General features: G+C 47.1%; 1 protein-coding gene across 1 annotated transcript in view; it reads right to left on the minus strand.

Annotated features, from left to right (window-relative positions):
• Positions 1-27,721, minus strand: part of ZNF423 (zinc finger protein 423) — a 143,698-nt gene that overhangs the window by 16,373 nt on the left and 99,604 nt on the right. The window contains exons 4-5 of the mRNA XM_080351755.1: positions 5,567-5,698; positions 3,870-3,985 (exon numbers count right to left, since the gene is read on the minus strand). Coding sequence (XP_080207881.1) covers positions 3,870-3,985; positions 5,567-5,698 — 248 coding nt within the window. The remainder of the gene's footprint in view (positions 1-3,869; positions 3,986-5,566; positions 5,699-27,721) is intronic.

The following is a 27,721-nucleotide window of genomic DNA, read 5'->3' on the forward strand; positions in this document are numbered from 1 at the left end:
AGCTGCTCTCCTTTCGATATGCGTACGTTTAAAAAAACTGGGCACTTCAAATGACAGCAAATTCCTCCGGTGAAGCTCTCTTAATTCAGTGGTTTGACATATCTCCAAATCTGAACAGAAAAGAAAGCCCTTTATTCATAGCAGGCTATAAAACACCTGAACACCTGTGCTAGGAAAGACCTGGCAGGTACCCTGCTCCCTCGGTACCTGGATTATTTGTGCATTGTTTATTATATCCCTTGCCTTAGTTTTCCTCAATTGTAATCATTTAAGAGGTAACAGTATGATTAACAGTACACAAGCAAACAGCAGGGATTAATCCTTTAAATACAAATAAGTTCATTGGCTGTGCGATGGCTCCTTGGAAAAAGCAGCGTGGCAAAGGGGAACCTATGAAAATCCTCCTTAAGCTTCCCCTGAAAAATCACTGCTCAGTCACAATTTGCTTAATGCAACTGTCGCTGCAAGCAGTGGAGGAGGTGTCGTCCTGCTCCGAGCCGCACCACAGATACAACTCTCACCGGCATGATTTCTGATCTATGGTGCTGGCAGGGCTTCTGCCTTTTAAAAACCAACATTTCGGTTGCTGGGGAGCCAGCACATCTCCCACCTCTGAAGCCCGGGGGGCAGTGGGTCCTGAAAATGGGGCTGGGGGTGCTGGAGCCCTCCTGCCCCATGTCTGAGGAACCCTCGACCCTCCACCAGTTTCAGTGAGGGGAATGAAATGCCATAGCCTGGGTGTTCTATACACGAGCTATATATTTATTTTTTTTCCTGGAGATTTTCATCATATTCATAGCTGTCAATCTGACAAATTGAGGATGTGAAAAAGCCGGAGCTGCCAGCCTTTCCTCCCCTGCCCTAAGGGTACGTGTGGTTATCACACATACTGTTTCCTTTGTGTTTCCTACTTAACCTTACCCTGTTTTCTTTCCTTGTTTCCAGTGAGATAATGTCAGCGCTTAAATAACATTCTCTTTTCTTCTGGCAAGATCATCAAGGTAAACTCACTGACTCACCGCTCCAGATCCACACCAGAACTTCCACCGTGTATAAAACGAGCTCAGCTCCTCGGAGCTTTCTTAAGCCTTGGCTTTACAGCTCCATCAGATGGTGTAAACTTCAAAGCATAAACTTGTATTAAAATACAACTGCTAGTTGAGAAGCGAGAAGGGGGTTTGAGCGCTTGCAGAGCGCGATGCTGCCGAAGCAGGATTTACACCAAGCCCCACAAGGACATTTACAGCAGTGACGTGTCTCATCCCATGGCACACGTGTGTCCTTGTGAGCTCACTTGGTGTTGACCCAAACTGTTTAAAGCAATGTTCACAAATCAGTGGGGGCTAATTCAAGCCGCTCCACGACACCTCTACAAGTTACTTTTCCCTGCCCTTCTTGTTTTTCTTGCTTTCTCATAATCACCCCACTCTGAATTTCTTCTTGAAATAGTTGAATGCTCATTTTTAAAAAGAAATTCTTTTCAGTGCCTTCACTTAAAACTACAAAGAAATAAACCAAGGCGTAGGTTCAGATTTTGACACCAGTTATTTTACCCCAGTGGGCAAGCAAGATCAGAACTGAAAAGTCAAATTCATCCAGCGGAACCTCTTGATGGATGGTGATCTGCCCACATGAGAACAGCTACGAGCCTAAAAGGTTTATGCAGATTTAACTCTAACTAGCAGCTGAACAATCGGTTCACTAAAAGCTGAGACTAAATCTTCATCACTCAACAAAAACACAACCAACAGTTGAGGAATTTAGAGCAGAACATCAGAAACTGATGAGATAATCACGGCAAGGCAGGCCGGTTCAAAAGTCCTGAGCATTTCTAACTGATTTATCCACACATTGTGTGTCCTCCTTGGCTCAGGTATTTGCATTTGTAAAATCCCCGGCCTCAAGTAAACACACATTTCTGAATCATGAAATAAAGACTAAAACAGTGCAGCTGCGTATTGAATTTTCATTCAAGCCAACAACATTCAAAACTACCCATGTAATTATTATGGGCACAGAAATTTCAAATGCACGCATATCCCGCATAAAAACTGGAAAATTACAACCATAATCGCACTTTTGCAGTGCACAACACTTCAGAATTGAAACACTATGTAATTAAAACTGTTAAGACTATAATTTAGCAAGGTTCTCTTTATTTGACCATCTGATTTTAAAGGTTAATGCAGTGACCTAGGAAGCCAGTGTGCCCATTTTAATTGTGCTGGCATTTTGACCAAACACCACTTTAAAAGAAAAATGGGAGGAAAAAATCAGAGCTGGCTTTGCAAGCCGCTCTTGCCTTCATAAAGTGTTCATAGTGACAGCACACAAACCCCAAATCTGCTGACTTTATTAAAATATTAACAAGGTATAGTTAGAACTTTTGTACACTTATGCAAATCACGTCGCTAGAACAAGGGAAAGAGGAGGTTCCCCTGGGAGACAAGAAAATAATATAAAATCAACAAAGTGAAAAGATCAACCATCCTTCCACAGCGTGACAGCACGACACAAGAGGCAGCAGCTTGGGAATTTGCTAAGATAAATAAAAACCCTCCAAAGTTTAAGTAAATCATGGTTTATAAAGCTAATAGATTTAAATGAGGCATCCAGTACTGTTCTATAAGAAGCCTGTATGTGCCAGGGGACGCGGTGGCACTTGGGTGGCCGTGCTGTGCAGGGCAGGTATGTGAGCTCTTGAGAACCACGGAACGGTTTGGGGTGGAACAGACCTTCAAAGATCCAGCCCCCCCAGGAGGACAAGCTCTGCTGGTCCATTCCCCGGCAGGTATCAGGCACATGCACCACAGAGGGTTCAGCGCCTGCGTGTGTGAGCACCAAAGGTACCGGTGTGATTGTGGCCTTTCTGCACTGAAAAGGGGTGGGGACAGACTTTTTAGCTGTTACAACACGACAAGGGGTGATGGTTTTAAACTAAAGGAGGGAGATTCAGGCTGGACATGAGGAAGGAATTGTTGCCCCGAGGGTGGTGAGAGCCTGGCCCAGGTTGGCCAGAGAGGTGGTGGATGAACCATCCCTGGAGACATCCCAGGCCAGGCTGGACGGGGCTCTGAGCAACCTGAGCTGGTGAAGATGTCCCTGCTCATGGCAGGGGGGGCACTGGGGAGGCCCTTCAGCACAAACCATCTGTGATTCAGTGATTTAACCCCCAGTCTCACCAGTACAGCTCCAAGGTGGCCCCTGGGGCCGGGGCCCCGCAAGCTGCAGCAGCACAGCCAGGGCAGGCTCTGGCCCCCAAAAGGCTGGTGGCACCAAACAGCTGGTGCGGGCTGAGCACCGGCTTCACAGAGGCTAAAACTGCTCTGGGCCCCAGTGCCACCAGGCAAACTGGCGTGTACCGCCTGGTTTGCAGAACCAGCAGCTAATTAACGTGCTAGTGCCTTGGTGGAGCCTCTAATTAAGCATCACGTTGAGCTGCACCCACACTTTCCTCTCATACCTCAGTAGGGAAAATTCCTTTGCTTCTGTCTTAAAAGTGAGGAAGGGGAGGGGAGTAGCTACCATTTGCTTAGTCTTTGTATGTTAATCAGTGCCTAAATTATTAATAGAGAAAAAGAAATTATTTACAAGGTGTTTGACGTAGACATGTCAGGATGTAGCAATGCTACTGTCAAGAGAAATACTCATAAAGAATCATGATATCTGTCTTGTCTCGTTTATTTATTCCAGCCGTGCTCAGAGACCCCTTTCTCCTGATGGCACCCGGGGAGGAGACCAAGAGGCTGTTTAGGGCCAGAAGAGACCATCCCGAGGGTACGCACCTTTTCTAAATGCCGCACAAGGGTGACGGTTGCACAGAGAAATCAACAGCTTTAGCTTTGCTTTCGCTCCTGTTGTAAACATACCTGAAGCTCTGTTTGAAAGAAGAACTTCTGTGGGCACTGGGAACAGTCATAGATTTTATCTTCCTGCCCGTGGACTGCAAAGATGTGCTGCTGCAGTTTGTTCGCCTGTACAAAAACTGAAACAACACAGTATGATTAGTTAGAATGCGTCAGATACGGCATCTTGTCTTGAGCTACGTTTTTACGGTCGCAAAGACTCCGCGAAGACCAAGGATGTCTGGCAGAGAAGTGCCGATGCACTCGGTTCAGCAGAATTTCCTTACAAGTAGTCAATTTAGAGTCTCCAGGCTGACAGTCGACTTACTTCTAACAGAGTCTAAATCCTGGATGGATTTTTGATATTTCACATAAAGCTAACGCTGTCCACGGGTAACTGGAGGAACTCAATCATCAGAGCAAAGAGAGGACACCTCAGCGCTCCCGCGGGGAGCCCGGGGCCCACGGCAGGTGCTTCAGATGCATTTTTAATGCAGGACAACTGGGCCAGGAGAAGCCTTGATGGCTGGTCTGGAAGAGACGTGGCCCAGAACAGCATTTCTGGCAGACATCTGGATCTGAAAGGGCAGCCTTGTCACCGTTTTTAGACCTTTTAAATGGGTTGACCACTCAGTATTTAAATAAAAAAAAATAAATTCACATCACAAATATCACAGCATCTGCATTATGATTTTGAACTGACAATTATTCTGACTTTATCAAGTGAAATTTGGAAGTGAAATATATTGAACCCCAGGCTTCAGCTGGTTAAAAATCTCTCTCATTTAATTTTTGTCTCATTTTATATGAATGATCATCAGTACGTGAAAATAGCTCCCTCAGCGGAATTAAACACATTGCACTCAAGAAGTTATTTTACAGCATTTTTTCAGGAAAGGATAAATTAACTCTGAGCTCATACGAAAAGCAGGTTCTCAGATTGTGGGCAGAACCCCAAGGAGGGTGGCTTTGTGTCACTCCCATGGACACTGAAGGCACTGACATCCCTTCCACTGACACCAGGGCCACAGTCACACGTACACAGTCTCCATCTCTCAAGCAGTTTGGAAATCTAGATGTTAAGTGCTGTTCTGAAGAGCATCTGAACAGCAGCCTTTATCGTGCATCCTGCAGATCCTTCAAGCGACTTCACCCAAGATCTGCACTGATGAGACAGCTTGAAATGCACCACAGGGCAGGAATGGCTAGCAGGCCTTCCAACATGAGGTAGAAATGTTCCACCGCCAAAACTACCCTTAAAAAACCTCCGAGAGAGCAGCTGGCAAAACCACACAGCTGTAAAATCTGGCCTTCTCTAACCTTTACTCGGATGAGCCTCACCATCACGGGCAGACTGGGATCTATTTGGACTTTAAAGGGTCCTTGCTCAGGTTAACACGGGCTTGCAAGAGCAGGTCCGCACCTTGCAAGTCCTGCCCATGGCAATGCATCGCACCTTTGAACTACAAGGTACAACGTAAAAGCCTTCGAATGGCGGGGGGCGATGCAGACCCCCGCGCACCGCAGTGCTGCTGGGTGCCAAGCGCCACGGTGCTGCTCTTCAGAGCAAGCCCCAGCTCCAGACAGACGGTATTTTGAACATTTCCAAGCACAGCACTTCTTTTCCCAAGGAAAAGAATACAGTATTTTACAAATCCCCCGAGTGTCGTTTCTGGATCAAGCCATGCACGCCGAGGCTTGTCGGAGCCTCCCCGCCTTACCTGTGAAACAAACAGGGCATTTGAATGTGCCTCCCATCCCCTCGAAGCTGTGCTCAATCAGGTGACACAGGAGCTTTGCCGGAGAGTCAAACATCTGGTTACACAGCTTGCACTCGTGATTGATGCCTTCCTCTGCAAGGTTCAAACGAGACAACATGTTAGTGACACAGCACATTAGCGTCGGGGATGCAGCGAGCGGGGACAGACGAGGCCAGGACCGCGGATGGCACCGCGGCCCCGGCCCCGAGTGAGGAGCGGGGTGTCGGGGTGCAGCCCCCGTCACGGCCAGGGCACCCTGTTCGTAGTTGGGATGAACATGCCGTCCCTGCAGGAGGAGCGGGGTGTCGGGGTGCAGCCCCCGTCACGGCCAGGGCACCCTGTTCGTAGTTGGGATGAACATGCCGTCCCTGCAGGAGGAGCGGGGTGTCGGGGTGCAGCCCCCGTCACGGCCAGGGCACCCTGTTCGTAGTTGGGATGAACATGCCATCCCCGCGGGAGGAGCGGGGTGTCGGGGTGCAGCCCCCGTCACGGCCAGGGCACCCTGTTCGTAGTTGGGATGAACATGCCATCCCCGCGGGAGGAGCGGGGTGTCGGGGTGCAGCCCCCGTCACGGCCAGGGCACCCTGTTTGAAGTTGGGGTGAATGTGGAGCTGCCACGGCCCCGGGGAGCCCCAGTGGGTCCCCAGCTCCCAGCACCACATCCCACCGCGATGAGGAGTATCTTTGGGCCGGGTGCGGTTGCGTATATAGACAAGCGACATTTAAAATGAATTTAACAGTGCGAATTCCACCAGCAACACTGAAAAGGGGTTGAAACACCGTCCTCGCCTCAGACTACACTGCTGATATACAGGAGAGGAAGAAACTATGGGAGAATAGTGGCCTGTCAGCCTTAATTTTACATCTCTTGGCTTTTTCCAAGCTGAAGAGGCCATTGACGTTATTGAAATGTCATTTGAAATTGTACTTGCCATGTCATATATCTTAAGCATTGAATACACAGGGCCCATTTTACACGCCCCTGTTCTAGCTGAACTCATAGGGAAATAATGACAATTATTCCCATTGTTTTCAAGCCTACCACCTTTGTAACATGATATGTTTTGCTATTTACCAACATTTGTGGTTTTGGCTGCAATTGGGTCTTTTATTGAGGTACTGAAGACATATTAAAGCCGTTTCCACACATAAACCAAAACAATCCATTTTCTTGAAGTGAAGGAGAGAGCGGTCAAAATTTAGACAACATAATGTACAGTTTATATAAACCAGAAAACACCTAAAATTTACAGCTTTTGCTGATTGTTTCTGTAAATACATCCTTAAAATGTGTCTCGTCTTCATTGTGACAGCACGTGGGAACTTATAGTTCCGAAGCACCTAAGAAATGACAACGTTACACCACAAGCCCATCTCTCGCCACATGCGTTTGGATCTGGTGGATAACGTGAGCCTTCAGAAGCACCGTCTTTACTTACAGTTTCTTTAAATTAGCTTTTTACATCTTTAAAAGGGCTAAACAGAGGGAAATTATTGTTGTCTATAAGGCCTTTGGTACTCTGGGTCTCCCTAAGGCCTGTTCCGAGGTGGGGAGATGGGTCGGGATCTGTGCGGGGCACAACCTGCCCGGGCGTGCGGTGGCTCTGACACCTTGTGGGCAATTCCCAGGGTACGTGGGTTGTGAAGGGCCCTCCATGTGGTGTGAAAAATAACAATAATGTTTAAAAAATGAGTGGGGTGCTGGTGGTGAGAGCGGGTGCTGACAGTGAGCTGTGAGGAAGGAGGAGGTGGGATGGGGAAAGGTAAATAAGTGGGTTGGGAAGGTGGTAAAAAAGGGGAAAGGGGGGTGGAAATAGCATCAGGAGCAGAAAGATGAAAGGGCTGGCGGCTCGGTGGCAGCGGCTCTGCGAATCCCCAGGGCAGCCATAACCAACGGCCGGGATGCTTCTGGGATGCAGCCAGGTTTGTAATCCTGCGTTTGGGCACATTTCTCATGAACGCGCTTCAAAAGCCGGCCCTCTCCCCTCGCTGGAGCGCAAGGCTGGCTTCTCGCCTCCAAACTTTGGGGTTTGTGCAACCTGCTCCGGAGGGGAGAGGAGATGGGGACGGGACCGTGTCCTGTGCTGAGCACCCCGCTCTGCACGGCCACCCAGCGCTGCCGTACACCTGCAGGTATTGGGGGAACGGAACCGATTCCTTCCACGAGCAAATCAGAGAAATCACTTTTGACATTCATTTTCTACCCTCCACACACTGGGTTTGTGGCAAACAGTGATTCGTGTACAGCCCACGGTCCCATGTGAGCGCGTGTGTTCATAAATACGGACAGACACATAGTGCTGATTAGGCAATTGCTCCTTTTGCAGCCTAAATACCCATAATTTTAGTAATATTTAAAAAAAACCCCTAACAATGCTCAGCAGTTCAATTGAAGCATATTCTTACAGGCTTGGTATGTTTAATTAGGTAACAGAGATTGTGTATTTTCTTAGCTGATCCCTGCAGTATTTTAAATAGTTAAACCCATAACAAACAAACTAAAACTCGAATGAAAAATAATAAAACATAATGGGTTCCTGCAGATCTGGAAATTTATCCCACTCGAGGCAAGACCTTTTGATTTGCAAATCCACTTCTGAATTATAAGGCCTTCTCCTCACCGGTGGGGGTTTTTATTCCACTCCCACAGGAGTCCATTATGTATTTCTTGTGTCTATAAAACCATCCAGGAAGAAAAAAGGGGGGAAAAAGTACCATGGTTAGCATGACAAACGTTTCTCTTTTCATGCATGTGTATTCAAAATATGAAAATGCCCAAAGATATAGATAGAATTGGTGCTATAATCACTCTCTCCTCCATGGCATTTTACAGCATATTATTTTACACAGAACCAGCGCGCATGTATAGGGATACTCAGTCACCTTCGGAGAATAACTTCCTTGAATTATATAGCATCATATAGGTACATGTGAGGCGGCTTTCCGACAATGCAGCGCGACAGCCAAGCGTGTGGCATCAGCAACACAAAACATGGACATTTCCCTCGGTTTTATGCCTTTTTTTTTTAATCATGACAAGCATCTATGAGAGACCTACATAACTTAAGTGAATTATGCAGCCCCTCTCATTTGTAAAATGAAATGCAGATTTTTCCAGCTTGCTGCGCTAGATCTTCTCCCATTTCTCCGTAAGTGTATCTGTGCAGGGATCAATTGATTATAGTGCCGAACGAGCGACGCATGGCAAACAAGAATCTGGGGTTTCTTGCCTTTTTTTTTCCAGAGCTCAAAATAATAAGCATTAATTTTACACTTGATTTCTCAAAAAAATAATAGGATGTGCTCTTCTTTAAAACAAGCAGGCCTGCTGGATTCTGTCAGGCTGAAACTATGTCAGGCCAAAAGAGGAACAGAGCGCTTTGTGTACAAGTATCATGGGGAGATGATAGTATCCTGTAACGTTTGCAGTACCTACTTTTGTCTCCAAAAGCATTTGATCCCTGGCAGACACACACTTATTTCCATACCAGTCTTGAGGGAAGCCAGTAGGAACGAGAGCTGATTATCTGAATCCTGAAGGTGAAAGCTGGGTGGTGCCACGGATGGCAAAGGCGGCTATTTGGATCAATTCGGGTATGTGGACAGAACTCAGCGCTGGGCAGCCAGGGCGAGCGCACCCAGCGCACGCCGCTCGTGGTTCTCCGGTCCGGCTGCGTTTGCAGGATGGTTTTAAATATGTCAATAGGTGCTTAGTAGCACTCACCCTGTCGTTCTGCCCATCTGAGAGCGAGCACATGCCTCTCCATAAAGCTATTTCTGCTGCAGCAATGTGCATTTAATACATATTACAATGAGTCTCTGAGCCTCTAAGAGAACCGACACTAGCAGCCTCCTGGCAAGCACGCAGTATAATTAATGATGCTGTATTAAACCCATGTACTGTATCAGCTGCATTTCTAATTATAACTGTATTAACGGCAAGATAAAAGTACGCATTAATGCTGTCGTGTGCTGACATGTCGTCACACCAATAACAGATAGGAGATTTGAACAATAAAAATCAAGACGGCATTGTCTCTGCTGTTAGGTAAAACTTCTCTCTTCAACTTGATTTAATAAAGCAAAATTCTCCCTTACGGAATAACCACAATAGTCCTAATTTGAGAGATCATGTAAGACAATCTGATGCTCACTCCTTACGACGATGTATACATCCCGCACTGTCGCTTCCCACACCAGTATATTGCTACTCCACTGTGGCAAATTAAGGCAGTAAAGGGGAATATCCTCCCTGTGCTCAGATGTACACATCCATGAGTTGGCCACACTTTTAATGAACTTTCAGATGCTGTAATTCAGTGTAACAAAGCATTAATACGCGTGTTCACAGAGAACCTTCTCCTGTCCATTATATCATAAAATCTGGGAGAATTAAATGGGCCATGTAAGGAATGCTCTAATTATAACAGAAATAAACAGAAATTGGAGTCAACACAGGGAAATAAAATCAAAACTGCATGGAACCATTCTGTTTATGCAATTCATTTCCCAGTAAATAAGTAAGCAAAGGGAAAAATGTATAACATAAGAAAAGCAGGAGCTTCCCAAGTAATTTTTTCCATATGGCTGCAAAGGCGGCCGGGGCCGGGGCCAGGGGACGGTGACAGTGATGGACACCCCCTGCGAAACAAAGCCCGTGAGAACCGCCCCAACCCCTCGCCTGCCCGGCACCGCTTCACCGCTGCTCCTCGTTAAAACCCGTCCAGCGCGGGAGGTAAAGCCAAGGTCTGCAAACACGACGCCACTGCTGCGAGGGGCCGCAAACCCGCACACGAATACAACGTCTGCCATGCAGACCACATTTCTTCCTCGCCCCTGACCCGCCACGCAAACCATTTGGGCCACATCGGTGCGTTGTTGTAATGAATGGCGGGGGTTGCGGCCGAGCCCCGTTGGTGCGGCGCGGGGACGGCCCTGCAGCACGCAGCCCTGGCCAGCCGGTGGATTGATGGCGTGGCAGCAGAAATGTCACCTGGGGAGCTGGGTGCCGTCCTCCTAGGGATGTTGAAGGTCAGTTACCATGGCAACGCCGAATGAGCTCAACCTTGTAACTGACCCTTATCTTTTTTTGATCTGTGGCCCACTTGGGACCTGGGCTGGAAATCAACTGGAAAATAATCTGGTCACATTTCAGAAAGAAAACTATTTATACTTATTTATCCAGGTAGAGCTCATCTCTCCCTCTGACGACTCCGCCAGCCTAAAGACACCCGTCATGTCCCCTCGGCTGCGCAGAAACACGACGAGCGCCCGTGCCAGCCCCCCCAAACACACCCCCGCGCTGCCAGGGGTATCCGTGCTCCCGGTTCTACTCAGATATCGCCAAAACCTTGCCTTGCTCGCAGTCCCCGACTTGCCCATGTGGGTAAACACACACCTACACCCCTTCTCAGATGGTTTAATATTTTATGTTGGTATTCGCTACTCATATTCTTTTGTGCTTTATCTCTCTGCTGAAATATGATTCTGCTTTGAAATATATTTATATGATCTAGAATGGCACGACGCTGATGTCTTTTATGAGCTGAAGATTGTTTAATAAAACCTTGCATTCCTGCTTCATCCTTATGACAATTTTACTATTATAAGTTTTCAAGGGATATGAGAGCTGTCCGCCGTGGTTAGAAACATCACTTTAATGAAAAATGATAACATAGGGACTTGGATTTTTCTAGAAACTATGTAAGGAAAACTAACAAAAATACAGAGAGTTCCCAAAGTGAATTCCTACCTTGGGAGCTCTGTGTTTTTGTTGGTTTTCTTACATTTGATTTTGGATGAGACTCATTAAAATCAGTTCTGTTGTACATGGTTTTCCAAGGGTCTGGCAGCACGAAGGGGCTGGCGCTGCTCTCCAGCTGGGGAAGCTCCCTGGGGAATGGGATTTGGGAAATCGGGGCGGGTATGAGGACACAGAAGTCACAGGACCTGCTGGCAAACACAGGGGCTAGAGGAAGCACCTATGGATTCCTGGTAACGCACCCCGAGGCTTCTTGTGATGTACTTGTTATGCGCATCTGTGACCTCAAAAAGGTACTTTTTTTCAGGCTAAATTAGCCTACCCACACAACAGGCTTTAAACTCTTTTCATCATCTCAAGGGGCCTCAAACTCAAAATATGCAGAATTAGATGCCAAATTATTTATAGGGTAGCTTGTAAGTTCGCTGTCTCCAGTACATGTCAGTACACTGCAATATTAAAATGACCATTACAAAGAAGCACGGTCCCAGAGGGACTCGGGATGAGACTGCGCAGAGGTTCCTATCGATGGCGACGGGGGCTCCCGGGCAGCTCCAGGATCCCCCGTCCCCCCGCTGCCCTTGCACCGCTGCCCAAGGGGACGGCTGCACCCCAGCCACACCAGGCGGGACTGCCGAGCCCCAGCCACACCAGGCGGGACTGCCCAGCCCGTCTTCATCAGCTTCATTTTCCAGATTACACGAAAAATAAAACCTGAAAGTTCAAAGGAGTTCACGGAGTTGTGCATCATCTATTTGCTGACTGCGAGCCCCCGAGGGACCCCGCCTGCAGAGCTTTATTGTAGATTTAGATATTAATCCAGGAAACTGCATAAAGATAATTTAGAGAATGCGCTACGCTTTAGTTCGGTAACTTCACACTCCAGCAGCCTTTCTCTGAAGATGCCTTTTTTTTTTTACTAGCCTATATTAAAACTTGTTGTGGACTAGAGCCTGATAGGTCTGGCTGTTCCCTCACAATAGTTCATTAAGGAATAACTCCAGTGGCTCCCATGGAAATGCAAAACCCGTACAGGAAAAGAAACACATGGTGCTTTTGAGTGTGCAAGCCCATACACACACACACAGAATGAGCCTGGCTAATGAACCCCTAAGAATGGCTGGATGTTAATAAAAACACTGCGTTCTCACACAACTCAACCCTACTTGTGTATTTCAGTGTTTGGATATGTTCACAGCTGTACTATTTCAAGTTTAATGTCGATACCTGGTGGAAATCAAGGAACACAGGCTGGAATCCAGGCCCACGGCCACACGGGCCATTCCCTGCACCAGCCTCGTGCCATCGTGTCAGTTAAACCTGAATACCCCTCATTACTCCTGGTCTTGTCTCCATTCTCTTCCCTGGAAGCAGCTCCCTGCACTGCTGTACTGCAGGAATACGTCCGTCCTCTGATCCTATTGATAATATCACACCAAAGAGCTCAATACAGACAAACTGCAGTAACTAGTATCTACTTGGCATCTATTCTTCTCATGAAATTAAAAATTAAAATTAAAACATCATTACACTCTTATTAAACATCCCACTGGAACGTGCCAAGAGCTTTTAAAACACGCAAAGCTTTACACTGAGTTTAAATGGGCGTAAACCCCAGGTTCCAGTATAAGTTGGGGCATGACTTGTTGGACATCAGTGTAGGGGAAAGGGACCTGGGGGTCCTGGGGCCAGCAGGGTGACCATGAGCCAGCACTGGGCCCTTGTGGCCAGGAAGCCAATCGTACCTGGGATGGGTTAGAAGGGGGTGGTCAGTAGGTCAGAGAGGTTCTCCTGCCCCTCTGCTCTGCCCTGGGGAGACCACACCTGGAATCTTGTGTCCAGTTGTGGCCCCTCAGTTCCAGCAGGACAGGGAACTGCTGCAGAGAGTCCAGCGCAGCCACCAAGATGCTGAAGGGAGTGGAGCATCTCCCGTGTGAGGAAAGGCTGAGGGAGCTGGGGCTCTGGAGCTGGACAAGAGGACACTGAGGGGGGACTCATTCCTGGGGATCCATATGGAAAGGGGCAGTGTCAGGAGGATGGAGCCAGGCTCTGCTGGTGACAACCAGTGACAGGACAAGGGGCAATGGGTGCAAACTGGAACACAAGAGGTTCCACTGAAAGATGAGAAGAAACTTGTTGGGGGTGAGGGTGGCAGAGCCTGGCCCAGGCTGCCCAGGGGGTTGTGGAGTTTCCTTCTCTGCAGACATTCCAACCCACCTGGACACCTTCCTGTGTAACCTCATCTGGGTGTTCCTGCTCCATGGGGGGATTGCACTGGATCAGCTTTCCAGGGCCCTTCCGATCTCTGACATTCTAGGATTCTGTGATTATATGATTTTGGTCATTCTACAAGGCTGGCATGTGACCCAGACTCAGTGCCAGGGCCACCAGAGCTGTGAGGTGTCCCCTCCACACCACATCGCACACTGAGCTCCCACACCCACCCACAGGCCAGCAGCCACATCCCATGGCTGCTGCCAAAAGCCAAAGGCCAGGAGCATTTCTGGCTGCCCGAAGGTAAGGACCCAGGTCAAGGTGACATTCAGCCCCAGCAAGTGCAGGGTCTTGTTAAACACAAGAATTCCCACTGGTGTGTGTCCCTGATCTTCAGATTACAGTTTCCCAAGTACACATTGACATGATAAACTATAAATCTATCATGTAAATAATCATCAGATTAACGGTCTCTAATAGTGTATAATTAACATGACAGACAGGCTACAAGCCAGTTGTTGTCGACTACACTCAGCGATGCATGGAGTATGAGAAAGCCGAGAAACACTTCCACGATGGCATCAGGGAAGCAGAAAAACTGGTAAAAGGAGAGAGAAAAAGAGACCACGTAACAAAATGAAACCACTTCTAGATGTACAATTTAGCTGAGGAACACTGAAGGCTTTTCAGGTATCAAAGTATGATAAATGTCAAACTTTATGTCTCAGCAAAGAAAGCAGGAGTTATCCTGCACCGATGCAACGCCTCGAGTCCGTACAGGTGGGCTGGCTCTGATATTGCAAGTTGTGCATAAACACAGAAAGACGTATCCAGTGATGAACGCTTTACAGCTGTATCAGGTACAGTCACATCAAAGCTTGTATTGGTATAGGTATCTGGGAAATGATGCAGTGGGCATAAAAGGTTTAAGTGCAGGTATAAGCCAACTGTGAGCATTATTTCTGTCGTAGATCAGCAAACGGCCTCGAGACTGGTGGAACCATAGAATCATGGAATCATTTTGCTTGGAAGAGACCCTCAAGATCACCAAGTCCAACCATAACCCAGCCCTGGCACTGCCCCATGTCCTGAGAACCTCATGTCCGTCTGTCCAACCCTCCAGGGATGGTGACTCCAGCACTGCCCTGGGCAGCCTGTTCCAATGCCCCACAGCCCTTTGGCGAAGAAATTGTTCCCCAGATCCAACCTCAACTTCCCCTGGCGCAACTTGAGGCCGTTTCCTCTGCTCCTGGCGCTTGTTCCTGGGGAGCAGAGCCCGACCCCCCTGGCTCCAAGCTCCTTTCAGGCAGCTCAGAGATCAGAAGGTCTCCCCTCAGCTCCTGTTCTCCAGCTGAACCCCCCAGGTCCCTCAGCTGCTCCAACCCAGGACCCAAATGCTGCACTCCTGGAACCTAGAGCAGTTTGCACCCACTCAGATTAAACAAATGCATTTCATTTAAATATTAATTCAACTTCTCATTAAGAAACAGTAGTTTTAGGGAAAAGCCTCAGTGTGAAAAGCAATCTTACAGTGGTGTTATCAGCCTACAGACCAAAATTATTCTTTAAAATACAGGCAGACAAGCAAAAAAAAGGAAATATCTCTCGGCCTTTTTGGTGAAAATAATATGATGGTTACCCAGCTACCTTGATGCAATCGCGGGGCAGAACTGCACTGGAGCTCACGTGTCCCTGCGAGGGCTGACACGCGTCACAGCCCGGCCCCAGGGACACTCCTGTCCCCAGGCACCTCTGCTCCCCCAGGACCACAACGGAGCTCGAGGACTCCAACCGGTTATCAGAGCTGGCGAAATGAGATGCCATTGCCAACACAGGGAACCAAGGGTGACTAAATAAGGTCTGGCTGGCCAAGATAGGTGACTGATTTTGAATGGTATGAATATCTCTCAGAGCTCGTTAAGTGCAAATATGCCCAAAAGAATGAAAATCCCCATCAGACATTTCAAAGTCAGGAATCCTAAGGTGCAGTAACGCATGATATTCTTGAGGCAGTCAGAAAGAAGAATCTGCATGAAAACAAGAAAATATCTTAAGCATCTCTGCATTATGCAGACATATATCCTTGTACTGTGGGAATATGCACAAGTGAACGTACAGAGTGTCTCCCATTGACGTTGATGGGATTTGCTCGATTAACGCTCCACAGTCCAGGTGGAAATCACACCCTGTAGCAGGTTCACCTCAAATAAGACGACAAGCTGTAACCCAGTGACCTTTTGGAAGAGCTGTCACTGCCGGGCAATGAATCTGCACAGCACAGACTGTAAAGTTACCCCCGGTAGCACTTCCTAACATACAGACACTGATCACAATACAATGCAGCGGGTTGGCAACATGGGCAGAAACCTTCTCCCTGCCTCCTAAACCCAAAGTTCTTTGGCTTTTGCCTACATAAACAAATCTCCTTGCATTTTATTATGTGAGTAGCTCGGTCAGACACACAGCTGTTGGCAGATACGCTGTCACTGCGCAAGGCAGCCGGCTTGGTTTTATTTAAAGTTTTAGAAACACATTTTCTTCATTTTATATGTCATTAGCTTTTGAATTCATTAAGGAAAGCCATGTGCAAACTCTTCTGCTGTAGACAGACTCCAAACTTCACGAAAGATAGAAGGCAAGTCTGCATTTTTTCTCAAATAAAGGGATCTGGAAACACCATTCCTAGTCAGGCATAGTGGGGAGGACTTGGGAAGGCCCCCAGGCGCAATGGGATGGCTGTGGAGAAGGGCCTGATGTGTATTCTTTGAACCGCAAAACAGATTTAGGAGTATCCACCTCATCAGCCCACACGAGAAGCAGCAAATTCCACGGCCTGCACAAGTTACTGAGGAAGAACGAACAATCCGGAAAAATCAAACGGCTTTTCAGCTGCTCCTTCAAATAAAATAAAGTCCTAAATCAAGCCGTCTTTTTGAACCAAAAAAAGCGGAAACAATAAGACCAGCTACCCACCATTTTACTCTTCATTTTTCTTGTGAGTTCTTATTTTAAGCTTGGATTCAATAATCAGCATTAACAAGTCGGCATTTGCTCCCGTCACCCCAGAGAGGTAAGGAAGATACAATCGTATATATGCAAAATAGGTACAAACTCTGATAACAATACTTTGCCTGTAGGCAAAAATTGACTTTTTAAATGGCAGCCACTATAATAATGTGAGCATAAGATCCGCCCTTGCAGGATTTTCCTCCACTTAGTAAAAACAAGTTACACGGTGACAGGAAAGGCAAGGAATTTGGGCACTGAATATACAGGGGAAGAGGGGAAAACCAAATCAATCTGGAGTTGAGTCTTCGCAGTTAGATGAGCATCAGTTATGCATTGAATCAAAAACCCAAATGCAAGAGCATGGAGCAGGCAACGAGCAAAGCAGCACGAGCAAAGCGAACGCCAAACCAATGAAAAATATGGTCCAAACTGTGCCAGAGCACCCGGCTACTTTTCATGTGACACTGTCAATCGTCTCTCATCGAAGATCTTGGATACTTGGGAAGAGAATACAGAAATATTCAAAGATGCAATATTTGTATTTTGAATGTTAATTTGACACAAAGGAGCGTGCATGAGGGAATGTTTATAATCAGCACTCCAATAAACTCACAAATGACTCTAGTATTTTATAAGCTTGTTAGAAACAAATCACTCCCCTAGCTTATATTTACTTACTGATGAATCATAAAAGGCCTCAATACACAAAGAGTAAATTCAAAAATGTTTTCCCCTTGTTTTATCTTCTATGACAATACTGAAAGTCGCTCGTGCAGGCTGTGATTCCCAACCAGGCCGCTCCTTGTTTTCTGGTTAAATATGAATTTCTCTGTAGGCCCAGAGGCAATGTTGAACCTGGGTTCCTGCCTCTGAACGCCTGGTGCAATAGCTGCCCTGGTCTGGAGCTGAACTGCAGCAGCTGGAGTTGCCTCCTGCCCCAGTGCTGCCGCAGGGGCGGTGAGGGGAGCACGGCCACTCGCGCCCATTTACACGGCAAAGCTGCAATCCAAGCACTCAGGTTTAAGAGGACGAGGAGACAAGCACACCTGGAGCAGTGCACAGGACGGCAAAGCGTACAAAAAGATATCCTGCAACATATTTATAAACCCGCAATGGTCCCAAACAGCTGCGTGAACTGGGGAATCCGTCAGTGGCCCGTGCAACACAGACCCTATTGCCACCCAAACACCCTGCACACTGTTGGTGCCACAGCCCAAAACCCCTCTTAGACTGTTTAAAAACACTGGGACACTTTAACCCAATCCAAGCCATCCTTCAGCAGAGAACATAACACCGACGCCTTCCAAACACTCTTAGTTACACATCGGCTCAAACCAATAACCACAGAACCACAGAATGTCCTGAGCTGGAAGGACCCACAAGCAACATGGAGTCCAACTCCTGTCCCTGTACAGGACACCCCACAGGTCACCCCGTGTGTCTGAGGACGTTGTCCAGTCTCTTCTTGAACAGTCAGTGCTGAGGCCGTGACACCTCCCTGGGGAGCCTGTTCAGTGCCCAGGCATGGCACTGCTGTCACTGACAGTGGCCGTGCCGAGGTGCCCACGGGCCACGAGAGCCACGCTGCCGAATGAATCACTCCATAGGTCGGCGTGCTGGACCCGTAACCGCGAGTAACACACATGGAGGGAAACAAAAGTTGGCAGAACAATGCTTCATTCTCTAATGTAACTAAGTGCTGCACGCCGTAATGGGAGTGGTGGGGATACTCATCTTTATGCGCTTATTTACCCGATAGGAAGTATACGAGGGTATTCTAACGCAGGTTTTTACTTAATGTACAGTTAAGCGTTACACAAACATTTTATTGTGGTCTGTAAAGATGATCTATTTACAGCAAATGCAAAATCACACACCGCATTCAAACATAAGTGCTTGCGGTAGACACACAAACACAGTGACTTTGCAGAAGTAAATGTAGCGTAGGCTAGAAATTATAATGGCAGCCATGAGAAGAATATTGTCCTTTTTTAACTAATGCACAAGCCATAAAGCATTGTACGGGAATTTACTAAAAAGTGCAAAGTTGAGAAGTGGTATGGTTTCAAAATCCACAGCCCCGAGAGAGAAACACAGACTAGTCCTGAACCACTCAATAAACTTCGTGTCTGAAAGGGTGCCAGGGAAAAATTACACTTTCTCATAGAGGAAGAATATTATGGGCATGTGAAATGCTGGCAACTCAGGAAACAAACAGCTGAAGGAAAAACCATCAGGACATGTCAGGGTTTTGCAAGGAGAACACAGACAAGGTGCCACGGTGTGTGTCAGACACCCCAGTGCTGACCGGCCTGAACTCATCGGGATTTTCCCTGTGGCCACAGGGCTGTAATTTTAACACTGTAGCCCATCAGCGATGCTGTTGTAACAGAAACAGGAATTTGAAACGGAAACAAGTCACATCACGAAGAAAACAGAAAATCGCACTTTCAGGTGGGGAAAGGTGGCCGCAGTCTAAGTGACACAGTACAAAAAATGCATCATCCTTCAGTTCTACCAAAAGTGTTACAAGTACAGTCATCTCCAGGATTCTCCTTTGAGTTATCCATTTATTTTTGAAAGCAGAAACATTTCTGGTATTCTTTTTTTCAGTAAATACACGACATTTCTGAGACCAGTTTGGAAATTGAGTGAGAGCAATAATTAATCAATCCAGGTCAGTTATGACCATGACTTAACGAAACACAAGCGCCTTCCTCGCGTGCTACAGTGCCTTGTGATCCATGAGAAGCAGCCGCTAGCTTAAAGACAAATCACAAAAGAGGAAAAATATCTATTGCATCAAGATTTTATACCAAATTCTTCTGCCAAAAGTGTCTGTACCAGGAATCGCTGCCTTGAAGGCTAATTTGGTTTCATGCATTACGTTCTGTGCTGCATCTGGTGCAGATGGAAGGGATTCACCTGTGCCTAGCAGCCAGCGAGATCGTGTGGCAGCTGAAGCATCTCACCGGTTGTGCTTAACAGTGAAATCAGGTGGATAATTGACACACAGACAACTGAACGCCTGAAACACCATTTCTGTTTCAGAAACACAACTTGTGCGCCAACAGGATAAAACTTTTCTCTTGTATTGCTGCCTTTGGCTGGAGTCAGGCCCCTGGGCAGCAGTGTCCTTGTTTGTTCCACATGCAGGAGATACACAGACCCGTGAGCTTTGTGAAGGCAGCTGGTACGGGCAGGAGGAGCGGCCGGCACAGCCGCGGGTCCCTGGACAGCCCGCCTTGAGCAATCCCCACTTCCAGGAGCTACAGCAAACCAAACCGCCCCACAGGACACACTGGACGCAGCCCAAGCCCCGGGGCTGTCTCTGCTGCTGCACCCAGCAGCTCTCCCTGGGAAGGGGAGGCCATGACCAGAGCCTCAGGCACTGTGGTGACAACCCCAGGGCTCCCCAGGACTCTGCCGGGTCCAGCATCGCTGGCACTGCCGCACTGCCCCGCTGTCTGCACAGCCCAGGCACCACAACCTGCATCGCAAAGCAACGCAAAACGCAGTTTCAAAAGGTTTGCAAGACCTGCAACATCATTGATGCTGCATTTGGCAGGTGCTCAAAGCCGTCAGTACCACCCTACTGCTGCCACACACACCCGCGGTCAGAGGAATCGTGGAACCACAGAATCGTTGTGGTTGGAAGAGAACCCCAAGACGATCGAGTCCAACCTTAACCCACTCCTGGCACTGCCCCATGTCCTGAGAACCTCATGTCCGTCTGTCCAACCCCCCAGGGATGGTGGCTCCAGCACTGCCCTGGGCAGCCTGTTCCAATGCCCCACAGCCCTTTGGGGAAGAAATTGTTCCCCAGATCCAACCTCAACCTCTCCTGGCACAACTTGAGGCTGTTTCCTCTCGTCCTAAAGGCTCCTCACAGCCCTCGTGTTGCATGTCCCTTTGCTCCACTGGTGCCTTTGCACACATGCCTGGGCAGTGAATCATAGAATCACAGAATGGACCCACAAGGATCATCGAGTCCAACTGTACAGAACAGCCCAGTGTGGCACAAGGATCCTCGCACCCGCACACCCAACATCGAAAACAGCATCTGAGCACAGGTTCTGCACCCCAGTTGTTACACGGTCTTCACTCACAGGCACAGAGTTTAAATAACCAGCAAGGATACTAAGCATTTTCATCACACCATTTGGTTTCCATTGGCTTTACAAAGCAAAGGATGTATTAATCAATAAAGATTTTTAAAAGAATTAATTATCACCATAATCAGGCCAAGCTTCCCAGTGCCTGAATCTCCAGCACCTGCCCGAGTCCTGGTCCCTTCCAGTGACGGATCTGCCATCTCTGCTCCATCCTCCTGCTTCGGAGCCTTGCAGCACTATTGAAATCAATTCACTTGGTGTCAAAAGCTCTCAATTCTTCTTGCACCCACCAGTACAGCTGTAGTATTCATCAGATTTTTACCACCAGGATTAATGTTAGAAAATGTCACTTGCTACAGTAAAATTTATCAACATTATTATATACCATAGAAACTGCCACCACAGACAAATGCACTACATTAAAATTTTGTCTAGAGCTCCCTAGAGGAAACATTTGCTGCAATTTGTATAATAGTTTATATATTTATGCTATTTAATGGTACAAAGCAATAATTATGACTTCATTCACTGATAAGCAACAGCATTATATAAATCAGATGCGGATTTAGAACATGCCAGCTTTGTCACTGGCCTACTACTTGTAAATTATGTTGCTGTTAAAAAAAAAATCTAAGCAAATATGAGTTAGCAGCAGGAAGCTAATAATGTGCCTCCAGCTGTTCCAGTTAACCTGCAAATGTGGCCATCTGCACCTCAGGAGAGAAAGAAAAGGAGAGATAGAGGGAGGGAGGAAAAGGAGAGAGGAGAGAAGCTCCCGCCAAGGCCAGCACAAAGCCCGGGCCCCCAGCAGTAGGAATGACCTTGCTCCTTATGACCAGAGCAGCACATGTTTAAAATCAGAGAAGTTACTAAAGAATAAAGGAGCTTTTCTCCCCTAGACCCACAGAAAAAATCAAATCAAATCAAATCTTTTCCACTGCCTTTTTTCTAGAGCAGGTTGGCTTTCACCTCTGGGGTTATTATTTACTGCATTGCAGGTTTGTCCAATGAACAGCTTTCCTTACAACTTCTGCCTTTCATTTTTACTTTTTAACACCTCTTCACAGCCCCATCTTGTATTATTTTTTAAAAAACGGTGGTCATTGTAATAGATTTATTCCCGCTTCAGACGATTTAGAATGGATCTGCAGGGCACAAAGGCTGAACTATCAAACAAGACCGATATTCTCAGATAGAAAGCCACAGATCTCCGAGCGCACAGCGATGCGCTCCTGCCTTTGGGTTCACGGGGATGAGGTGTCCTTAGGACGTGCCAGGGGTGTTCGCTCAAAGGTTATTTTATAAGAGATTTCTGTGGAATCTGGGTCACAAGGAGCTGTCACAAAATATTCCCTTTGACATTCACGCACGCACCGAAGTGCCAGTGGCTGAATGTGCGTGTCCTGGACATCGTTATGGTTTGGTAATTTGACAGCAGTTTAATACTCACAATTCTCTCAGATCCGTGGTACAGGGGCTCCTCAACACCCCTCCTATATAAGGATGGGCAGTCTCAAAGGGTGTTTTTTTAAAGATCTCACTCTGTAAAACAAGGAATGTGACTCCTGTGCTGGGTACCAGGCCGGGGGGTCAGCATGCCCAGCCGGATGCCAATCTGCCCATCGCCCCAAAAATCCCAGTTCTGACACAGCTGAGCAAAGCACCAGCTGCCCTTATGATACTCAAAAAAAGGGCAACAAAGATGCTGAAGGGAGTTGAGCATCTCCCATGTGAGGAAAGGCTCATGGGGGACGCGGTGGCTTCACCAGGAGTGGAGCAAGGAGGAGCAACATCTCCAGGGGTCCTTGGGGCCACCTGGGTCCTGCAGTGTCCCCCAAAGCACGCGGGGAGAACAAGAACCTCCGGGCCTGTGTGTGACCCCCAGCACCCAGGCAAGTCCTCGGTGAGACCACATCTGGAATATTGTGTCCAGTTGTGGCCCCTCAGCTCCAGCAGGACAGGGAACTGCTGCAGAGAGTCCAGCGCAGCCACCAAGATGCTGCAGGGAGTGGAGCATCTCCCGTGTGAGGAAAGGCTGAGGGAGCTGGGGCTCTGGAGCTGGACAAGAGGACACTGAGGGGGGACTCATTCCTGGGGATCCATATGGAAAGGGGCAGTGTCAGGAGGATGGAGCCAGGCTCTTCTGGTGACAACCAGGGACAGGACAAGGGGCAATGGGTGCAAACTGGAACACAGGAGGTTCCACTGAAAGATGAGAAGAAATTTGTTGGGGTGAGGGTGTCAGAGCCTGGCCCAGGCTGCCCAGGGGGGTTGTGGAGTCTCCTTCTGTGCAGACATTCCAACCCGCCTGGACACCTTCCTGTGTAACCTCATCTGGGTGTTCCTGCTCCATGCGGGGATTGCACTGGATGAGCTTCCAGGGCCCTTCCAACCCCAACATTCTGGGACTCTGTGATTCAAACAAACTCAGGATTATCATCACTCTTCAACTAAAACATCTCATCTTGCTCCTTCCAAAATGAGGCCATCCCGTTTTTCCCTTGGTTTAGGTGCACATCTGCTTGCCCCAGTTCAAGTGCCATAATTCTAATAAAACTTTAAAAATACTAAAAGAGCCTGATATTGAGCCTTGCAGACCCTGAGCTCCTCGGAGCACATCATGGTCATGGAGCAGCCGGGCTGGGTGGACACGACAGCTATTATTAGATTTTCACCAAGAAAACATGATTTATTTTCATTCCCATTTTTGTAACTGTAATTCATTCCAATGCTAACCCCACTTACAGGGATTTACAACTCACTTGAAAGATTCATTTAGGCATACATAATTTCAAATGAACAAAACCAATTTTTTTTTTCTTGGAAATACTGAATTTATAGCGATCAGCTGTTTCAGGGCACACATGTGTTTTTAAAGCCTGTGTTAATGATTTTCTCTATTTAAAAGAGTTTTGTGACCCAATGTTGTTTAATGCTGACAAGTTCTTGGTATTTTCAAGTGAAATACCTCACCCTGATGAGCAGCAACCACACATCTTTTCCAAGCATTTGCACCACACTTGGGAGATGTTGGTGAATATGATAAAAACTGCGATTTGCAGTAGGTTAAAGAACCAACAGCTGCATGTTGAATCTGTAAGTTACCAGTATTTACCCTTCAAATCAAATCAGATAATGCTGAGCTTTCCTATACCAGAATGTCTGTAAAAGCAAACGAACACTGTTGAATATCCAGATTAAGTGGGATATTTGTGCACCACAGCATGGTCCGAGTGTTTGATGGAGTTGTATTTAACTATGCAAACCTCAGGCTGCTCTGTTGGTGTCTTCAGAGGCAGATAGTGAGTGAAGCTGGTGAGCATCTACATCAAAATAACACATGGTCCTATATCCTTCAGTCTTCATCAAATTAGTGACAACTAAGTCATGTTGCACAAACCTGGTGCAAGGTATGGGGGCTGTGTGGAGTTGCTTTTGCTCACCAAGTTTGGAACGCTCCTCTCTGACAGGACACCATGCACCTGTTTTCCATCCCTATCTGGTCACTGCTGAAAACAGCACAAAAAAGAGATTCTGGGTATGTGCACATGACCCATAATCCTCATTTATAAAGAAACTCTTTCACATTGCCTCAATGAACTAGGAGGGGATTCTCAGATGGGCTTTCACATGAGCATTAATAAGAGAGAAGCAGATGGAAAGGGGAATGAACAGATATCTCTAAAACCATTAATATAAATATGGTTATAACACCTCACTATTAAAACGTAAACCACATATTTAATTGATTTAATTTTGTGCTCCGTTCCTGGTGCTGAGGTGGGTGGCAGGAGCACAGAACCAAAGAGACAGTGTGAGAAAAGGCAAAAGACACGATCAAATGGAAGAACCTTCCAATAGCTCAGTGGTGGCATGAGCATTCAGACAACACGTTCACATCATATGGGTGAATAAATCGAACCGTCTATCGCACTCATGCCAAGGACTGTGCATATGTCTGCAAAACGACCTTGGGGTGATAAAGGAAAAAATACCTACAAGCTCACACAGATAACTCTGACATCTTCATTCTATCCTTATCAACCTGAACAATTTGATCTGGAATTATCATGCAAGTAGCAGAAATGCTGGATGAATTTATAATAGCAGCGTGTGTTAGAGAACAGAAGTTCGTCAAATGCATTAGTGACTTCCATCGCACTGGTTTATGTAGCTCCCCACTAAAACAGGCACTCGCACCTTCAATAGTTGAATGCTGACGATTTACAACACATCATAACTCATTCCTGCTGAATGGAGGAATCCGTCTCTCAGACTCAAGTGATCTTGCAATCACAGATGAACTCTAGTACTTAAGTACAACGGGATACGTTTCACAGTGTCAGCCCGAATTTTCAGCCTTGACTTTGATTTCCCCCGCCTTGGTGGGTTCCGCTCAGACCCTGGGTGTTACTCTAATGTAGCTTTTTTGTGGTTTTAATATGAATATTGTGTCAAAGAGCTGAGATATTAAAAATGACAATACATTATTATTGCAGCAGGGAAATCTCCAGAGTCCTAGAAGTAGGATTTCAAAAACCACAGTCAAAAATCAATAGCAATCCACAAGAATTCATAAAGGAAACATGTCAGTCAGCATCTTTGAATACAAATCTTACATTTTACCCTAAGCAGACTGGACAAATACAAGTCATTTAAAAGACAGAGGAGGAGGTGAAGGTGCCCCAGCTTTTCAGGCTGTGAGAAGGAGATGAGATACCCTGGGCCATGGGGCCAGCCCAGCGTGTCCCTGTGTCTCCATGTCCCAGTGCTACACCCCAGCAGAGACCCAAACCCTCCCTGCCAGCAACGGCCCGAGAGGACGCGGGGAAACCGGCTCATCCGCGCTCCCCCGTAAACATGATAATGAGAAGAAACGCTCCGAATCACGCGCGCCATCCTTTGATGAGTTCACAGCCAGATATCTGTCTGCGAGGTCGCCGGCCCGCTCGCCACCTCCAGCGACAGGACTTATCGTTGCTCGGGTCTGATTCGCGCACGGCCAAAAATAGCCGCAAAAATAATTAATTAAACGCTTCAGATGTATATGGCTAACTATGTATTAATACATTGTTATCAACGCATCCTAATCCCCCTCTCAGGAAGAAGCCTGCTTAACTAGCATGGATAATAGAAGGTATCATGTACAGAAACATCCATGGGGCGAACGCAAACCGACGGCCTTTGCCATCAGAAACGCTGCCCGGGGACCAGGTACATCAGTGCGGGGCTTACGACTTATTCACATCATTCAGATCACTTGCCTACACTCTGAAAGACATTTTTGAAAGAAAAAACAACCTGCAAGGTGCTCGGGATGAATGGTCTTGCTCTCTTAAGTAAGAGTTCGTAGCAGTGCTCGCAGGGAAAAAGAAACCTTCCTCTGGACCTCCCTCTCCTGTACAATTTGCACAACAGCAAAGCTGGGTTTGATTCACAAAAGAGGTGAAGTTATAAGCAAAGGAAGCACAAAAAAGGTTTGAGTCCAGATCCAGTAAAAGACACTAAGATTTGGTCAAATGCTCTCAGTATCCTCCTACAATCTCTACTGCCTGCGTGCTCTCCCACCGCTGCTCAAAACCACCTTAAAAACCACCTCTGTTATGATTTTGGAGGGGAAAGGGCAGAGCATGGAGCTCTGATGGTGGGCCAGGGTTTTCAGTCGCAGCTCAGGAGGCTTCATGGCTGTTTTTAGACGGAAGCCCATCGCGTTCCCCCACAGAGCGACCCAGGGGAGCTGTGTGATTCTGCTGGCCATGGCACCAGGACCTCCACGGTGCCCAAAGCCCCCGACTCCAGCAGCGTTCCTTGTCGAGGCCGCAGGGAACGCCGCTAGAAACCGCGGCCTCTTTCAGGGCAATCGTGAGACACAGTTTAATGTACACATGCTATTCGCTATGCACATTATTTATTCATTTATGTGGATTAGTAGACTGCACGACCAAAGACATGTCATCAGCAACGATGGGCATCCAAGTCTGCAGTAAAGGCTTGATCCAAAATTGGTTTCTGTTGCTGAAAGATTTTCTTCTTTCCTGATTCCAGTGAATCTCGGTTCAGGCCCCGAAGGCACCGAGAGGAGCTGCTTTTACTGCAGCAGTCACAGCAGCCGGAGCTGAAATCTCCATTACAATGGCTCTGTCACAGGTACTGCAGGAAGACAAATTCATTTAGGGAGCCCTATTGATACTTGATTTGTTAGATCTCAATTGCAGAGCTCTCTGAAGGACGACGTTACCGTGCTACAAAACCATTTTATCTCATAGCCACTGTCCTACTGTATCTATCAGCCCAAATGCAAAGGATCACATCTCCAGAAGCTGGGTGGAATGAAAACCTTTACTGTGTATAACTGGTACTGATACACAAGACAAAATCCTGTCAAAGCTTTGTATGTGTGTTTTATTTTCAAGCTAAAAAAAAAAAAATAACATATATTTACATCTATATATATATAAAATAACAGCATCAGCCCCCAGACAGATAAAAAATACCCTCCTGGCACGTATCGCTGCTCTTCTGCGCTTCCCCCACATCCTGCACCTATTTATTCCCCAGACGGCAGCACCCAATTTGAGAACCGTTTCTTCCTCCTTCCATCAGAGCAAATTAGGAACAACCTCGCTGCAGCCAACACTGCTGCACTGATGGAAAAATTAATCAGCAATGGGCTCACACCCTGGGATTTTCTCAAAAATCTGACAGATCTGTTAGTACTGAATTCTCAATCTGCCCTAGTTACCAGATGCGAGTTGGAAGGGCACTGAGAGGACAATAGATGTGCTGATATTTCCTAACTGAAGTTATAACATATTCCGACAAAACTAACATTTCTAGGGTATCCCAAAGCAAATCTCTCGAATTGGAGTTTGAATATATTTATTTTGGTGAATCGCCTGATTTTCTCTCTTCCTCAGCTCCCCCAGCTGAACTCCCAAACCCGAGATGTTGGTTGTCAATAAACGCTGTGCAAATAGCCGTAAATAAAGGGGCTCGGCAAAAAGAGCTGCTTGCAGT

Source organism: Nesoenas mayeri (assembly GCF_963082525.1).
Source record: "Nesoenas mayeri genome assembly, chromosome: 12".
NCBI lineage: Eukaryota > Metazoa > Chordata > Aves > Columbiformes > Columbidae > Nesoenas > Nesoenas mayeri.